The 18415-nt window shown below is 49.2% G+C and overlaps 1 protein-coding gene across 3 annotated transcripts in view; it reads left to right on the forward strand.

Annotated features, from left to right (window-relative positions):
* ADAMTS17 (ADAM metallopeptidase with thrombospondin type 1 motif 17) overlaps positions 1–18415 on the forward strand; it is a 332233-nt gene that overhangs the window by 105544 nt on the left and 208274 nt on the right. For 2 of the 3 annotated variants that reach the window (XR_009546590.1, XM_060179312.1), the window contains exons 10-12: positions 113–263; positions 12240–12344; positions 16073–16218. Coding sequence is in view for 2 of the 3 variants with exons in the window: in XM_060179312.1 (XP_060035295.1) it covers positions 113–263; positions 12240–12344; positions 16073–16218 (402 nt within the window). In the remaining variant the exon portion in view is untranslated. The remainder of the gene's footprint in view (positions 1–112; positions 264–12239; positions 12345–16072; positions 16219–18415) is intronic. The other variant, XM_060179313.1, reaches the window with a different exon arrangement.

The following is an 18415-nucleotide window of genomic DNA, read 5'->3' on the forward strand; positions in this document are numbered from 1 at the left end:
AAAAGACCAAAACGCAAGCTCAGTCCATGAAGTGGGTTCCTGGAGCATCTTCCCATCAGGGATTCTCAGGTGTGGCTTCTTTGCAAGTTGACTCTCCTCTTGGCCATTTCAGGTCGAAAACCAGCGCCTGCCTGCTGGTCACAGACCCCAGGAGCCAACGTGCCGTGCGCCTCCCCCACAAGCTGCCGGGCATGCACTACAGCGCCAGCGAGCAGTGCCAGATCCTGTTCGGCACCAACGCCACCTTCTGCAGAAACATGGAGGTTAGTGGGCCTGAGGACTGTGCCTTGGCTTCTCTCCACACGCCTGCCAGAGGACATGGACACATACACACACAGACACGTGTGCGTGTGTGTGTGCGTGTGCTTACAAACAACCGTATACTCGCACACACATTCACATAAGACATGCATACATATGCAAACACACAAATACATATATGAGCACACAACCACATAGCCAGACAGATGGACCCCCCCATACATGGACACATGGACACACATGTGTCTACAGAGGTGTCCGTATACAACCATGGATGCACATCTGTGTGCAGTTACATGTCTGGGCACATGTGTGTGCATGTGGGGATGCCTACGTATGTAGCCTTGCATGTGTCCACACCGCTGTGCATACGTGTGTTCACATATTGTTGTGCACCGTGTGTGTGCTTAGGCACAGGTTCACAACAGAAGTGTGTGCACACATTGACATTACCTATATTAATGTACACATTATCATGCACAGGTGTATAAACACATATCTCTTGCACTCAGACACACATGCTTTCTGCACACTGTCACAGACACTTGCACAGATGCAGCCATAGAGATACACACACACGCACACGCGCGCACGCGCACACACACACACACACACACACACACACACATGCACAGTTTTGCAGGATGTGTATCAGAGGGCTTACGAAGATCTGTATCCTTAGTGTTTCATCTTAATAGGCATTTCCTTTGTTTCACTAGCTTAATGTCTTCACAAGAGAACCTGAGGCCACTAGTAACTTGTCACAGCAGTCAGAAAGTCATGCAGAATTGCCACCGATGATTTGTAGGTTTATATCCCACGTGCCAGTTAAATGTATGCTGGTGACACGGAGAGCGGAGAGGGAGAGAGGGAGGCATCCCGCTGCAAGGTTTTTCAGAGGGCACGTGAGGTAGAGCCATTGCACATATGGCAAAAGATGTTCATGTCAACTGGAGAACAACCAGTGGCCGGCACAGCAGAATGATAGCTGCTGAAACAGTGGGGGGAATAGGGTCTGAGAGCACAGTGACCCTAAGGCCCATTTGACTAGATGGCATGAGGACAAATCCTAAGAGCCCATTAGTCACTGGCACTCTATTCTATGAAGAAGCTGAGGGGGCCGGCCAATGGTGCAGCTGGTTAAATGCACATAGTACTAAATGCAAAGATCCAGGTTCAAACCCCTGATTCCCACCTGCCGGAGGGGATGCTTCACAAGTGGTGAAGCAGGTCTGCAGGTGTCTATTTTTTTTTCTTTCTATCTCCCTTCTTCTCTCAATAAAATAGAAAAAAAAATAGCTGCCAGGAGTAGTGGATTCGTAGTGCCAGCACTGAGCCCCAGCAGTAACCGTGAAGGCGATAAGAAGGAGAAGGAGAAGGAACTGGTGCAGTGTGTATTTCCTTAGGATCCATGACTTCCTCCCTTTAGACGGGGGGTCTCCTTGAGAACTCTTCCCCCGGGACCACCTCATCTCTCCAAACACAACACAGACTGATCAGTTCTTCACACCAACAACCACAGCAGTGGCATCAGATGCCCCTCTTGATTTCAGAGGGAAACTCTCTAAATCACACCGTTAGCTCTCTCTAGTCTGCAGAAAATATTCTTTACCAGACAGCAGGAAAAAGAAAGAGTGGCCCTCGTTTCAAGGGGATAAATATCATGGAAGCACCATTAACTCCAAGAATCCTGAGAGACCTCCACTTTGAAGCCACATTCCTGCCTGCACACTGGAACGGCAGCCTTGTTCCCAAGTCCTAGGCTCCCCCCAAGGCCGTGCTGATGGGGAAGCCTTCTGGGCACATAGCCTCGGGTTGCCTGCACAAGCACTCGGACAGTAATAAGGCAGGGAGGACGCATGAGTCTTTTTTATTGAAAGTTTCTAGGACCCTTAGGGAAAAGAAAACGAGAATGAAATACAACAGATATAGGATACCACCAAGGGAATGGGAGTTTCTATATTGTTAGGGAAAAGGAAACCAGAATGAGGGGCCAAGTGGTGGCACACCTGGTTAAACACACACATTACAGTGAACAAGGACCCAGGTTCAAGCCCCTGGTCCCCACCTGTAGGAGGAGAGCTTCACAGACAGTAAAGTAGCCCTGCCGATGTCTCTCTGTCTTTCCCCTTTCCTCTCAATTTCTCTCTATCTTTAGCCAATAAATAAATATATTTTAAAACAGAATGAGGTACAACAGAGGTGGGGCACCACCAAGGGGATGGAAGTTTCTAGATTGTTAGGGAAAAGAAAACCAGAGACACAACAGAGGCAAGGCACCACCAGGGGCTGAAACCACGGAACACATCGGCTTTGAGGAGTTGCTCATTTTTCTTCTTCTAGACCACAGACCAGAAAACTGGGAAGCAAAGAAGCAGGATAGAGTCTGTTCCGAGAAGAATACTAGCCAGGTGGTGATTGGCTGGTGGGCCTTTTGTTTTGCTGAGACCTCAGTTTTTGGAGAAAAACCAAGTTAATCTATGGCAGAAGACAGTGGATTTTCATCTAAGTGGGTGGCAATTTTGGGGGGATACATCTTTGTTCTGGAAGAAAAGCAGGGCGTCTTGATTAGGGTCCACATAAGTGACAGGAGCTGTGCCAACACCGGTCGGAAAAAAAGATTGCATCTCTGTTCTTCTCCTGTGCCCAGCGGAAGTCAGTGTTTCCTTCGGTGGCGAATGTGGGCAGGAAGTCATAGCAGTGTGAGCAATGCTTTGATGTCTATCCCTCTCTCCCCAGGCTCCTCCCCCGCCCCAGGAGACACTCTTGTGTCTCCAGAATATTGAGTGGAGAGATAGGTCACTGGCTAGGACACCTGCATTGCACCACATGGGAAGGAGCTGCTGGGGCAGTGGAGGAAACCTGGTGCTGAGGTCCTGCTCGCTCTCCATCTCTGTTTGGATCTGAGTTAAAGCCTGACGGCACTTCGTGTGCTCTTCTGCCTCACGCGTAACCCATGTTCGGGCCTGGCCTCCATTGCCTTGAAGGAAGCGTCATGACACCTTCTCTCTGCCTCTTTCTCCCTCTATCTGGAGAAAGAAAGAGATAGTTAAAAAGAAATAAATAAGGGAGTCGGGCGGTAGCGCAGCGGGTTAAGCGCACGTGGCGCAAAGCGCAAGGACCGACTAAGGATCCCGGTTCGAGCCCCCGGCTCCCCACCTACAGGGGCATTGCTTCACAGGCGGTGAAGCAGGTCTGCAGGTGTCTATCTCTCCACCTCTGTGTCTTCCCCTCCTCTCTCCATTTCTCTCTGTCCTATCCAACAATGATGACAACAATAATAACTACAACAATAAAACAACTAGGGCAACAAAAGGGAATAAATAAATAAAAAGAAATAAATAGATAAAGAAGGGAGGGAGGGAAAGAATAATGGCAGAGAGAACTGGAGAAAGAGAGAGTGTGGGAGTAGATAGCATAATGGTTATACAAACAGACTCTCATGCCTGAAGCTCCAAAGTTCAATCCCCCGCACCACCGTAAGCCAGATCTGAGCAGTGCTCTGGAGAGAGAGAGAGAGAGAGAGAGACAGAGAGAGAGAGAGAGAGAGAGAGCACTGGCATAGCTCTAAATAAGTAAGTAAAATGAAACACGGGCTGAGCCAGTCAGGGCCATAGCCCTCAGTGGTAGCTCATGCTTTGGTTGTGTCCTGGGAAGCTTTGCCGGTATCACAGATCCGAGAGGTCCTGGGTTTATTCCCCACCACGGCTGTAAGGAAGCAGAGTCACTGCACTAGAATGCTCCTGTCTCCTTGGTGGTGTGTGTGTTTCCTGCTCACACACTGATGGAGATCAGGGGAGACAGACGTGGGCACTCTAGTGCTGGAGATCGAGGGCCAGCCTCTGTCACAGAGCCCACGGCGTCCCGAGAGCTACTGGTCTTCTCTAGGTGGGCTTTTTCTTTTCCAGATATTTATTTATTTGGATAGACAGAAATCAAGAGGGGATGGTGGGGAGAGCTAGGAAGAGAGAGAGACCCGCAGCCCTGCTTCACCGCGTCTGAAGCTTCCTCACTGCAAGTGGGGAGCAGGGACTTGAACCTGGGTCTTCTCTCATGGCAATGTGTCTGCTCCGTGGGTGCTACCCCTCCCCCTCCCCCCAATCCAGAATCCAAACCATTTCCCTGCCTCGAGATACGGGTTAAGTCACTTGGAGGAAGCAGTCTGACATTTGCTTTGGGAGAAACCCACACCCAGTGTTAGCCAGGTCCCTGCTCTCCCAGACACCTGTACCCCAGAGACTCAAGGAGCAGTCTGTTTTCACTGGGGTGTCCCAACCTTCCCCCAGGGCACCTCTTGTGTCTGCCTGCAGAGCACTGGGCTTGTGAGGCTGAGCGCTCTCTCTGGAAATACAAACTCCCCCCCAAAAAGAAAAAAAAACAACAACAAACAAAACTGGCCCCAGTCTCTGGCGTGCGTGGGATAAGTTATTGGCACACAGCGCCGTCTCCTCCGTTAGCCAATGGCAATGTGATGTTTTTAATTCCGTGAAGCATTTCAGGAAAGCCCAAACACAAACGCCATCGGCCCCGATGGTAAATATTTATGAGAAAGGGGAAACAAAACTCCAAGCCTGCCAGCCCACGCCATCTGATTCAGGGTGGTCCATCTCTGCTGCCTCTCCTTCAGTAGGGTCTCCCCTTTGCAAGAGTTGGGGTGTTCTTCCAAGAGGAGCAGATGGAGGTGAGAAGGCTAGGGGGAGGACAGGAGCCAGAAGGGCAAGTGAGGGTGACCTGGCTTTGATCATCATCCCCCAAAAGCCAAGCCACCTCCTTCCAACTTGAAAGAGATTCCTATCTGACCATCCCCGAGGCTTCTTGGAGATTCCTAATTGTGAGGTGCTATGCGGTGACCATTCAGTGCCCGCCTCCTGCCAGCCTGGCTCCCTTCCACCACCTCCGCCCCCTGGAGAAAGGGGTGCTGCCAAGGGCTCCCCCACACCCCCTTCAGCCTGCGAGCTGAGGACATTTTGTCTCCATGCCATGACATCTGCCAGGGAATCAGACGTGCACTGTGCTGGGTCTCTAAGCTCTGATCACGGAAGCCAGGAGTCTACGGTTTGAGGAAGGCTCGAGTGTTGAGCATTTAATAGAGGCTAGACAGTCTTGTGCTTCCTCCCTTGCACTCTCTCTCCTTCCCTCCCTCCCCCTCTCAATTATCTTTATTTATTTATTGGATAAAGACAGCCAGAAATCAAGAGGGAAGGGGGTGATAGAGAAGGATAGAGACTGAGAGACACCTGCAGCCCTGCTTCACCACTCACAAAGCTTTCCCTCTGCAAATGGGGACTGGGAGCTCAAACCCAGGTCCTTGCACATTATAGCATGTGCACTCAACTGGGTGTGCCATCACCCAGCCCCTGAACCCCTCAGCCCCCCCTTTTATAAGACTTTCAACTCAAATTTACTGTGTATGTGTATTCTAAATTTTTTTTAAACTTTATTTATTTGGGACATAAATTGAAGGAGAGAGAAGCTGGACTGTGGTATAGCTGGTTAAGCACACATTACCAAGCTCAAGGACCCGGATTTGAGCCCCCGCTCCCCACTTGCAGGGGTTCCACTTCACGAGTGTTGGTTCTGCTTCTAGCGTTTGCCCTTCTTCCGTAGCCAGTCAACAGTGTCAGGTTGAGCCTGATGTCTGCTTGTTGCTGGCTTTGAAAGTGACTGGGATCCATGTGGATTCAGTCGGCTAGGAAGGATCATCAGTTTCCCCAATAAATGGGTACTCACGGGATGCACCACGAGAAGGTCGATCCAATGCATCCCAAAGTGCTGGTGCATGTCTTTATCTCCCTCTTTCTATCTCCCCATCCTCTCTCAATTTCTCTCTGTTATAGCTAATATAAAATAAAGGGGGGAAAGAGGAGGAAATGGCCACCAGGAGTGGTAGCACTGCTTCACCACTGTAGGTGGGGACTGGGGCCTTGAACCTGGGTCCTTGCACATGGTGACGTGCAGTTACCAGGTGTGCCACCACCACCAGGCCCCTTGCTCCTTTTAATTTCTTTTTTCTTGTCAGTGGGGCTTTCCCTCTTGGGAGGACTTTTTTCAGATAGAAAGAGAGAGACAGACAGAGCAAGGGAGGTTAAGGCACCACAGCACCAAAGCTTCCTCCACTGCGGTGGGGGTGGGCTCAAACCCAGGTTCCGCACTTGATAATGCAGTGTAAGCTATGTTGTGGGTCCTTTGACTCTTGTCTATTGAATTCCTGTAGCTTTTCAGCGCAAGTTGGAGGTGCTGTCAGGTCACATGTTGGGTCAGACCGGCTCATGCCCAGGCCCAGGATGAGTCTCCAGAGAGACTTAACTAGGTGCTCTGTGACTTGAACCCATGGGACAGCCAGAAACAGCCTCTGTGTATCAGCCTTTTAATCGGGAAGGTGGGTAGGGTCCTTCTGATGACCGTCAGCAGGGTTGCTGGGACGGGGAGGGACACATGACTTAGAGCACAGAGCACCTGTAGGGCATAGCAGGCGACAGCTACTGTCTGTCATCCCAGGGCCTCTCATTTCCGGCTTCAGCAACACACTGGTAGCGGCTGGACCTTCTCTCTGTAAGGGACATGTCTCAGAGTCTCTCTCCCCCTCAAGAGATCAGACTTCCTGTACATGTGCTTTGCCCTCGTGACCTCCTTAGGCAGCCCTGATTCCAGGTGGGTCTGGGAACTCTTCCCTCACGTCCATTGTCTCCTTCTCTATTCTTGTTTCTTCTCTTCCTGCAGCCAGGAGCTCTACAGGCTGCTGCCAGGTCTGCAGACATGTACACAGGTCATGCCTGACGGCCTGACTAGTTTTCATAAACTGAACATCCCCCTGAGACCCCTGCTCAGAGCAAAAGACAGAGAGACACCTGCAGCCCTTCTACACCATGCGTGAAGCTTTCTTCCTGCAGGTGGGGACCAGGGGCTTGAACCTGGGTCCTTGCATACTGTGAAGTGTGTGCTTAACCAGGTGCTTCTCTCTCCCCCACCTCAATTTCTTGCTGTCCTATCAAATAAAAGGAAAAGGGGGGAAAAAAAAAGGGAAAAAATGGCCCTCAGGAGCAGTGGGTTTGTCATGTAGGCACTGAGCCCCAATGATAATCCTGGTGGCAATAAAATAAAATAAAAATAAACTAGAACTAGAGTTCCATACTCAAAGTTCATGGCCTAGCTTTCGTGTCCTGACAGACAATGATGGGGGAGGACTTGGGCTGGGGGTGAGAGTGTTTTGCAGAAAACTGAGAAATTTTACACGTGCACCAACAGCAATATTTCCTGGAAACCATTACCCCCTCCAGTAATATGTATATTGGGACCAGGCGAGTGGCACAGCCAGTAGAACACAGTGCTATGCACAAACACCTAGGTTCAAACCCTTGGTACCCACCTCCAGGGAAGAAGCTTCACGAGCAGCGAAGCTATCAACCAGCTTCCTATCAACCCCCTTCCCTCTAGATTGCTCTGTCTCCGTCCAATAAATAAATGCATAAATAAAATATCTTTAAATATATATATTCTGTGGCTACTATGATCACTCCTGTGGACAGTGGGCCTGCTTCTTCAGGGCATTGGAGGGAGCCTCCTTTCCTGCCCAGGTCAGGCACGCGAGTCCACACACACTGACACCTTCCTCTCTGAGGTGGTTTGGGTCTAAGGGTGTGGAGTCAAACATTTAATGAGGTGCAGGCCAGCCTGATGTGGGGGCCGGAGGGCCGGCTACAGCTGTGCTTGCGACTCTGGTCTCTTTACCCTCCTGCCCGGGGCAGGGGGACAGTCACAGGAACTTGGGGACCTCGGTCCTTGAGCCTAAGTGCACGCTGCTCCATTTGCCTCTTCAACTCTGTAGGGACCCTCGCAGTGCTTCTCTCATGCCCAAAGAATGAGAAAGGGCTGCTGGCTTTTCTGAAATCCTTGTTGTGTGTGTGTGGGGGGGAGGTCCCCTCCCCTGCCCCTGCTGGCCCTGCTTCACACCTGCCCCTTCTCCCCTTTACTAAGGGCCTTTCAAGGACTTGAACATTTTTCTGAGTGCAGATGTTTGAGATTACTGGGCACGGCAGGCCTCTCACTGAGCGGGGGGCTGATAAGGTTGCCCCCCCCAGGGACCCTTGCTCCCCAGCCTGCCCAGAAAGCCCACACAGACCTCCCCCACCCAGGGGTGCCTCTCTGCAGGGCCCATTACCCCTACTCCAGCTCTGACCTTTCGTTTCAATATGGGCTTTGACATCCTGGAAGTCCTGGGCTTTTCAAAGTGCTTTAAATCCATCTGTTCTCAATTCTTTTTTCTTTATTTCTTTCCCTTTTGTTGCCCTTTTTTTTTATTGTTGTTGTAGTTACTGTTGTCGTTATTGATGTCGTTGTTGTTAGATAGGACAGAGAGAAATGGAGAGAGGAGGGGAAGACAGAGAGGGGGAGAGAAAGATAGACACCTGCAGATCTGCTTCACTGCCTGTGAAGCAACTCCCCTGCAGGTGGGAAGCCGGGGACTCAAACAGGGATCTTTACACCGGTCTTTGCACTTTGCACCATGTGCGCTTAACCTGCTGTGCTACTGCCCGACTCCCCATCTGTTCTCAATTCGCAGGCCTCAGCAGGGAGTTTATCTGGGAAGAGACCCCGGGGGCGGGAGGAGAGGCCAGGAAGTCACTGAGGGTCGGTCAGGTGACCTCCTGGGCCATGGGGCTGTCCCACTGCTAGGAGGGAGGCAGACAGAGGGACCTACCTCTCTCCGAGGGCCCCCAGTTACACACCAGCAGGAAGCCTGGGGACTCCTTATAAAGATACTGGGTAAACTGAGGTGGAGGGAGATAATCAAAGGCCAGGTCTGCCTTGGTTACCGTCACATTGTCCTCTTCTGAGCACCTGGTCCATGTCTAGGTTTGCTGTGAATGCCTTTCTTAGCAGACTTATTTTAATTCTCAGTGGCCTTGTTTTAGTGACTCATCAGCACCATGTCACCATCTTGTAGTGTATTAATGGTGAGATTAAGGCTTGTTGGATTATTTTAAGTCTGTACATCTGTGCATGTTAAGAAATTCTCAGGGCCGGGTGGTGGCACACCTGGTTAGGTGCTCACATTAAGGTGTGCAAGGACCCTGGTCTCCAACTGCAGGGGGAAAGCTTCACAAGTGGTGAAGCAGCACTGCAGATGTCTCTGTCTCTCTCCCTTTCAATCTCCCCCTCCCCTGTCAATTTCTTTCTATCCCTACCCAGTAATAAAAAAATACATAAGTTTTTTTAAATTTAATTTAATTTTATTTTATTTTATTTTTTTAACCAGAACACTGCTCAGCTCTGGCTTATGGTGGTGCTGGGGATTGAACCTTGGATCTCAGAGCCTCAGGCTTGAAAGGCTTTTGCATAACCATTATGCTGTTTCCCCAGCCCCAAATAAATAATTTTTAAAAAGAAATTTTCAGGACAGATTTAGTTCCATGGCAGCACACATGCTTTCAATTGTATGCAGCCCTTGATTCCATCCTCAGCACCAAAAAGAAAAGGGGAAAAAAAAAGCATGATAACATAAAAAGTAACAGTTATCTGAAAATGACAAGTTTGTTTTAAAAAAAAGAGGTCTGGGGGTCAGGTATATTATAGTGCACAAGGACCCGGGTTCAAACCCCTGGTCCCCACCTGCAGGGGGAAAGTTTCACAGGGTGAAGCCGGGCTGCAGATGTCCCTCTGTCTCTTTCCCTCTCTGTTTCCCCTCTCCTCTCAATTTTTTCTCTCTATCCAATAATAAATAAATTTTTAAAAAGTAAAAGGGGGGTTAAGCACACGTGGCGCACAACGCAAGGACCCTGGAAAAGATCCCGGTTCGAGCCCCCAGCTCCCCACCTGCAGGGGGGTCGCTTCACAGGTGGTGAAGCAGGTCTGCAGGTGTCTGTCTTTCTCTCCCCCTCTGTCTTCCCCTCCTCTCTCCATTTCTCTCTGTTCTATCCAACAATGACGACATCAGTAACAACAACAATAATAACACAACAATAAAAAAATCACAAGGACACAAAAGGGAATAAATAAATATTTTTAAAAAATAAAAGGGGAAGCAATAAACCAGGTAAGTATCCAGCAAACATAAGGCATTTGATTAATATTGGGGCTGGGTGGTGGTGCACCTGGTAGAATGCACACATTACCAATGCCAGGACTCAGGGCTGGTGAAATAGCTTACTTGGAGAGCAATGCGCTGCTTTGCCAAGTGCAGGGCCCAGGTCTGAGCGTGGACCCCACCACATTGGAGGAAGCTTCAGAGCTTCGGTGCTATGGTCTCTCACTCTCTCAAAATCAAGGACCCAGGTTCAAATTTCCATCCCCACCTGCTGAAGGGAAGCTTCAAAAGCAGTGAAGCAGTTCTGCAAATGATTCTCTTCCTCTTTCCCCTCTCTCAATTTCCCTCTGTCCTACCAATAAAAAAGAAAGAGAAGAAAAGGGGAAAAAAAGAAAGAAAGAAAGAAAAAGGCCACCTGGAGCAGTGAGCTAGTCATGTAAGCACCGAGCACCAAAAATAACCCTGGTGGTAAATAAATATTTAATGTCAGTATTCTATAAAATTCTATAAAAGGCTTTCACAGATCAATGTTAAAATAGTGTGTATATATATATATATATATATATGTATATATGTATATATATCTTCTAGGGATATTAGTCCAAACGGTGTGTATAAATAATTCAAAAAATAGTTCAGAAATAAACACACACACTTGATCAAGCTTCAGTAAATTTCTAGGCAATATTAAAAGTCTCTTTCTTATAAAATAGTCTAAAATATGGGCCGGGCAGTGATTCACCCAGTTGAGTGGACACACATTATTATGCACGAGGACCCAGGTTCAGGGCCCCTGATCCCCACCTATAGGGTGGGGGGGTGCTTCACAAGCAGTAAATCAGGTCAGCAGGTATGTGCCTCTCTCTCCAACTCTATCTCCCCTCCACTCCCCTCTCAGTGTCTCTCTGCCCTACCAAATAAAATAGGAAGAAAAGTGAGGAGGAAAAAAAGGGAAAAAATTAAAAAACAAACAAACAAAAGCTGCCAGGAGGGGTGGATTTGTATTGCTGGCACTGAGCCTTAGGGATAACCCTGGAGGCGGTAAAATTAAAAAAATAAATCTACAGTGGAGACTGCATGTTACTTCAATAATCACATTTCCTATAAACACAAAGTTTTTTTGATTCATCTCTTTTTTTCGACTCCAGGGTTATCGATGGGGCTCAGTACCTGCACTACAAAGCCACTACTTCTGGTGGCCATGTTGTTGTTGTTGTTGTTGTTATTGTTGTTGTTGTTGTTGTTGCTGCTGCTGCTGCTGCTACTGCTGCTGCTGCTGCTGCTGCTGCTGTTGGACAGGACAGAGAGGAGGGGAAGATAACGGGAGAGAAAGAGAGACATCTGCAGACCTGCTCCACCACTTGTGAAGCGACCCCCCTGCAGGTGGGGGATCTGGGGACTTGAACCAGGATCCCTGTACCATGTTCATCTTCTGACTAAACACTGCCATTCACCTTATCAATGTGCAAGCATGCTCTCAGGCTTCTTGGAACTGCACACAGCACTCCTGATCTGGGAAAAGAGATGACTCCAGGAAGAACTGATGTTTGCCCCCCTTTGGCCCTGGGGAGGGGGTGGCCCTCAGTTGATAAATCCCCTGAGGTGGGGGGACTCGGGGGATGAGCGTCTGTCCCATGTGCTCTGATGATTCTGACTTAGCTGCAGACTGTCATCTCCCAACTGACTGGGCCCCAGCCCTGCATGGGACAAGCATGGCCCCTTAGGAGCTGAAGCTTCTAGAAAGATTCTCTGGAGGCAAGCCAGTTGAAAGCATGTGCCTTCTGTTTGTAACCGTCAACACTGGCGAAGCAGTATTCAGGCATCTCCTTCCTCCTCCCTCCCCCCACCATTGTTTCAAATCCATGAGGAGGGGTTCTCTCCCTGCGCCTGCATGCCATGCCGTGAGTATCAACGTGAGGATTAACGCTCGGCACTTGTGCTCCTCCCCCGTCAGCAGCATCTGATGTGCGCTGGACTCTGGTGCCTGGTGGAAGGGGACACATCCTGCAAGACCAAGCTGGACCCTCCGCTGGACGGCACAGAGTGCGGGGCAGACAAGGTAACCCCCAGAACGCCCCCCCTTCAGAAAGGTTTTTCAGGAACCCCTAATCCCACCCTGGGCCACCCCAGACACTCCCACAGAGGGACTCGCACATCATCACCATCATTGTTACCATCATCTTCATTCTCTCTCTCTCTCTCTTTTCTATTTATCTATTTATTTTTATTGTCACCAGGGTGATTGCTGGGGCACGGTGCCAACACCACAAACCCACCGCTTCCACCAGCCCGTTCTTCCTTCCTTTCCTCCTTCCTTCCTTTCATTTTTCTATTTTTATTTAGTAGGACCGAGAGAAATTGAGAGGAGAGGGGTAGATAGAGAGGAAGAGCGACAGAGAGAGACACCTGCAGCCCTGCTTCACTGCTCATGAGGCTTCCCCCCTGCAGCTGGGGAGCAGGGTCTTGAACCCAGGCCTTCAGCATAGTAACATGTGTGCTCAACCAGGTGCACCACTGGTGCATCTCTCTCTCCCTCTCTCTCTCTCTCTCTCTGTCTCCAGTGCTGGGATTTTTTTTCCTCCAGGGTTATTGCTGGGGCTCAGTGCCTGCACCATGAAGCCACTGCTCCTGGAGGCCATTTTCCCCCCTTTTGTTGCCCTTGTTGTTGTTATTGTCATGTTGATGTTGTTTGTTGTTGGATAGGACAGAGAGAAATGGAGAGAGGAGGGGAAGACAGAGAGGGGGAGAGAAAGACAGACACCTGCAGACCTGATTTGCCGCCTGTGAAGCGACTCCCCTGCAGGTGGGGAGCCGGGGGCTCAAACCGGGAATCTTAACGCTGGTCCTTGCGCTTTGCGCCACGTGCGCTACAGCCTGACCCCCCCCCCCATGCTGGGATTTGGCCTCAAGCCTGCAAGGCAAGTACCCTACTGCTAAGCCACCTCCCCAGCCCTGTTTTAATTAAGTTTTCTAGTGAGAGAGAAAGAATCCTGCAGGGTGAGGAGAGTGAGGAGGGAGAGATACATACACAGAGCAAAGTGCTGCTCCACCATTCACGGAGCTCCCCTTTTCCTGTCTGTGTTGCTTATGTTTCTGGCGCCCAGCACTAAACCCAGGGCCTCATGTCTAGAAGGCACAGGCTCTGCCACTGAACCACCTTCCTGTCCCAGATCCCTTGTGAGATATGAGATATGGAGTGGGGAATGATAGCTCACTCACTAGGGCACCTACCTTGCTATGCTCTCAAAGTAGGTTCCAGCCTCTGGCCTCTGCCCAGGAGTTCTATAGCTTGGGTGGAAGCTTTAGTGCTGTAGTGTCTCTCCTCTCTGTGTCTCTCATCAGCTTTCTGAGAAAGTCACTTACAGTGTTGAAACGATGTGTGCAAGGCCAAGGCAACATCCAGAAAAGGAAATCACTGTCTTCATATTTTCTTTTCTCCCTTTCTTTCTTTCTTTCTTTCTTTCTTTCTTTCTTTCTTTCTTTCTTTTCCCTTTTGTTGCCCTTGTTGTTGTAGTTATTATTGTTGTTGTTATTGATATCATCATTGTTAGATAGGACAGAGAGAAATGGTGAGAGGAGGGGAAGACAGAGGGGGAGAGAAAGATAGACACCTGCAGACCTGCTTCACCATTTGCGAAGCGACTCACCTGTAGGTGAGGAGCCGGGGGCTCGAACCGGGATCCTTACGCCAGTCCTTGCACTTCGCACCACGTGTGCTTAACCTGCTGAGCTACTGCCCTACTCCCCATATTTTCATTCAATGCTTTCCTTTAGTCCCATAAGTGAACTTATTTAAAATGAAATAGCCAGGTGATGGCTCACCCGGTAGAGAGCACATATTAACGTGCTTGAGGGTTCAAGCCCTTGGTCCCCACCTACAGGGGGTAAGGTTCACAAACAATGAAGAAATGCTGCAGATGTTTCTCTCCTCTCACCCCCCCATCTCCCTCTCTGTCTCTCACCTTCTATCCAAAAATTAAAATAAAAATGCCACCAGGGATGGTGAAATTGCAGGAACCAAACCCTAGTGATAAGTCTGGGGGCAAAAACCAAACAGACAGACACTTGTATAGGTAAGTGGACAGACACGACCATCACACAAAAGTCTAGATCTGTGCATTGAATTTTATAAGAACTACATCTCCCAGTTCCAGTACGAGCTTAAGAGAGTCAGCCCACAATTGAAGTCTCAGTGAACACACAAGAAACTATTGACAGCCAGAGAGCAGAGACCGTCTGAAGCACAGCCTCAACCCAGACTTTTCCTTTAGCGATTACTAGAGGGAGCCACGATGTCACCTTGGGAGCTACAAGCTCACCTCTGACTCCCAGGTCAGATGCCACACACACTTTTTTAATTCAGTGTCAGAGGCTGGCTTCTCGGAACTGCATAAAGAGCCATGGCCCACCCACCTGGAGTGGGCTGTGTCATTTCCAGACACAGAACTCAGCCCTGGCATCATGTCAGGTGCTCGCTCTTAGCAAAAATACAAAAATCTATGCACAGGGCTTGTGGCATGGGGGCATTCTCTGTGTGGATGAATACACCATGCGTATTAGTTCTTTTTTCTGGGATTTGGGGGTGGGAGGAGGCAAGTGGAGCACATTCCACATGGAAATTTCTAGAAAAAGCCACCCAATCTACATTTCTACAAAAAGCCACACGGGGCACATGGAAGTTTCTAGAAAAAGCCACACATCCCATGTGAAAGTTTTTCTTTGAACACTAAGGAGCAAGGAATTCTCCAACACTGTTACCTTCTCAGAGGCAGGAACAGCAACAGGGAAGCCCTATAGTGACATCAAGGTTACTAAACCAGCCTGATGGCACGGTATAAAAATCTCCCCATCCCCATCAAGATATATACACAAGGAAATCCAAAACCTTAGCCACAGCACCTCCCACTGGCACAACAACAAAAGCCACACCAAATGCAGAAACTAAGAAATATGGACAGCAATGACAAACTCCCAATGACCAGACAGACACAGATCTGGGGGAAAAAAAATGATAGAGATAGAGTTAGGAAAACTCATTATGAAATAAATTCAAAAAAACTAAATTTCACATACAGACACAGATTCAAGAACTCAGATCATTTTACCAAAGAATTACAAAGTACACAAAGCAAAACAAACCAATATAAACTCCAAAAAGAACCGCAGAGTGTGAAGGACACTTGGCATACAGTTCAGGTTGAGGTACGAGGCCTAGGAAGTAGACTAAATCAGGATGAGAGAACATCAATACTAGAAGACACAACTACCACATTCTTATGAATTTAAAGCTGTTGGAGAGGAGAGGTTTGGGAAAAAGGAAGCATTTCTCCATGAAATAACATCATCAGAAAGATGAACCTCAGAGTTATTGGGATCCCTGAGGAGGAAGAGAGAAAGAGAGTGAGGAAGAGAAAAAGATGCATATTCCGTGGACATTTCTAGGAAAAGGCACACAATCCACATGGGTGTTTCTAGAATCATCGCACGTTCCATATGGAAGTTTCTAGAAAAAGCCACAGAAGCCATATGAGTGTTCCTAGTAATGCCTCACAGTCCACATGGAAGTTTCTAGAAAACAAGTCACCCCCATCCCCATCTCCAGAAATGGACCTAGATGTCAGATGCACTGAGCTGGTACTGTGGCTGGAACTGGCAGATGGGCAGACCAGAATCCACTTAAATCCACTGAGGCAATGGATTCCTAGACACCCCCCCCAGCCCATCTGGGGAGGTGAGCACCCCCCAAACTCCCCCCACACACACAGACACACACACCCTCTGTTTCAGTGGTGCCGTGCAGGAGAGTGTGTGAGCAAGACACCACTCCCAGAGCACGTCGATGGGGACTGGAGCCCCTGGGGCGCCTGGAGCATGTGCAGCCGCACCTGTGGCCCCGGAGCCCGCTTCCGGCAGAGGAAGTGCGACAACCCCCCGTGAGTCTCTTCCCCCCAGCCCCGGGCGCCTGCAGGAGCCATTGCCCTTTGCTGGGCAAGGTGGTCACCTGCTGAGAAAGCATGGAATGGGGGATGAACTATAAGACCAAGGAAGGGCCCCAGGTTAGTGGTGGGGGGTTGTATGAGTTTGGGGGGTGGCAAACCCTGGGGTTCAGCAGAGCACTTTTGTGTTTACATGGGGAGGGGCATCCTGGGAGGAGCTTGTCCCTTTCTTGATGGCCTGGGCTGGGCAGGGAGGCTCCACCAGACAGCTGGAGGCCAGTGCCTCTGGCCGCCTCCTCGCTGTCTGAGCAGGGTCATTCCAGGGAAGCCACAGCCCTGTGGGAAGCAGGCCCACCTTCCACTTGGCCCAGCATTGACCCAGCCAGGAACAGTCGATCTGTAGAATCACAAAGCTGGGGCTATGGGTTGTGTGGTTCAAACACTTGTCACCTGTGATCTGGGAATCCCATGTGTTTTTATGTTGAGACCTTGGCCCTCTGGTCAGCCTTCTCACACTTGCTTCAAAAAGCACTCAAGATTCTCTACTGGAAAAGAATTCCTTCACCCTGGGCCTTTCACTTCTAGTGAACTTTCTTTCCCTCTTTCTCTTTTTTAAAAATTAAAAAAAATGATTGCCGTAAGGATCGTCGCTAGGGCTCAGTGCCTGCATAATAAACCCACTGCTCCCAGTAGCTTTTTTTTTTTCCTTTTTATATTAGATAAGGTAGAGAGAAATTGAGAGTGGAGGGGAAATAGAGAAGAAAACAGACAGACCGACTCTTGAAGCTTCCCCCTGCAGGTGACTGGAGCAGGGACGGTTGTGTTGTATTTGTTTGTCATCAGGATTATTGCTAGTGCTCAGTGCAGGTTCAACTCCCCAGTTTCCAATGACCTTTTTTTTCCCTCCTTCCTTCTCTTTGTTTTTCTCCATTCTCCTCCTCCCCTACTTCCTTCTTTTCTTTATTTCTCCTTTTGTTTCTCCCTTTCATTCTCCCTTTAGATAGAGTTGAGAGGCAGGGAGAAGTAGAGAGGGAGAAAGAGAGAGAGAGAGAGAGAGAGAAGACACCTGCAGCAGTGCTTCACCACTCCTGAAGCTTCCTCTCTACAGTCAGGAGCCAGGGACTTGAATCCAGGCCCTCAGACATGATAAGTTATGCGCTCCACTGGGTGGTCACCACCAGGCCCTAGATCTTCCCTGTGCTTATATTTTATTTTATTTTATTTATCTATCTATCAATCTATCTGTATAATAAACCCAATGCTCCCAGTAGCCTTTTTTCTTTTTATATTAGATAAGACAGAGAGAAATTGAGAGGGGAGGGGAAATAGAGAAGGAAACAGACAGACAGACACCCACAGACCTGCTTCACCACTCATGATACTGTGATAATACAGAGAGAAACTGAGAGGTGAAGGGGACTAGAGAGGGAGAAAGAGAGAGACATTTGCAGCACTGCTTCATTGCTCCTGAAGCGTCCTCCCTACAGGTGGGGACTGGAGACTTGAACCTGGGTCTTTTCACAGTGTGATGTGTACCCTCAACCAGGTGCTTCACCACTCAGTCCCAGAGTGTGTGTTTTTAATCCACTTCCTAGAGTTGTCCTTTGCTGCTATTATTTGCATCACTGTTGGTGAAGGTTCCCAGTCAAAGACTACTGGAAGAAAGATGGGAAGTCTGGTGCCTGAGCAGGAGACTGGTGTTTGGAAGACAGTGGGGAGATGCCCTTGCATGAAAAGCTGGCTCCATGGGATCCAGAGAAGAAGGGGAGGAGAGCAGAGTATAAAAAGGGCTTTGCTTCAGGGTCAAGGTGCAGTCATTCCTTGAACACCAGAGAGGACAGCAGAGAGCTTCCTGAGACCCTCAGAGACTAGGGGAGTGGAATTATGTGCTCTGGTTGCTTGTGTTTTAAATACTTTATTTATTTCCAATAGAGACAGAGATAAATTGAGGGAAATGGCGAGAGAGAGAGAGAGAGAGAGAGAGAGAGAGACTGACCAACCTGCAGCAGTGCTTCACCACTTGCAAGGCTTCCTTCCCCATTGCAGGTGGGAACCAGAGACTTGAACCCAGATCCTTGCACACGGTAATGTGTGCACTCTACCAGGTATGCCACCATGCAGCCCCCTACCCCTCATTGCTTTCTGCACCCACAGCTCCACATGTGCCCCTTATGCCGATGTCCATGTGTGTCAA

Source organism: Erinaceus europaeus, chromosome 20, assembly GCF_950295315.1.
Source record: "Erinaceus europaeus chromosome 20, mEriEur2.1, whole genome shotgun sequence".
NCBI lineage: Eukaryota > Metazoa > Chordata > Mammalia > Eulipotyphla > Erinaceidae > Erinaceus > Erinaceus europaeus.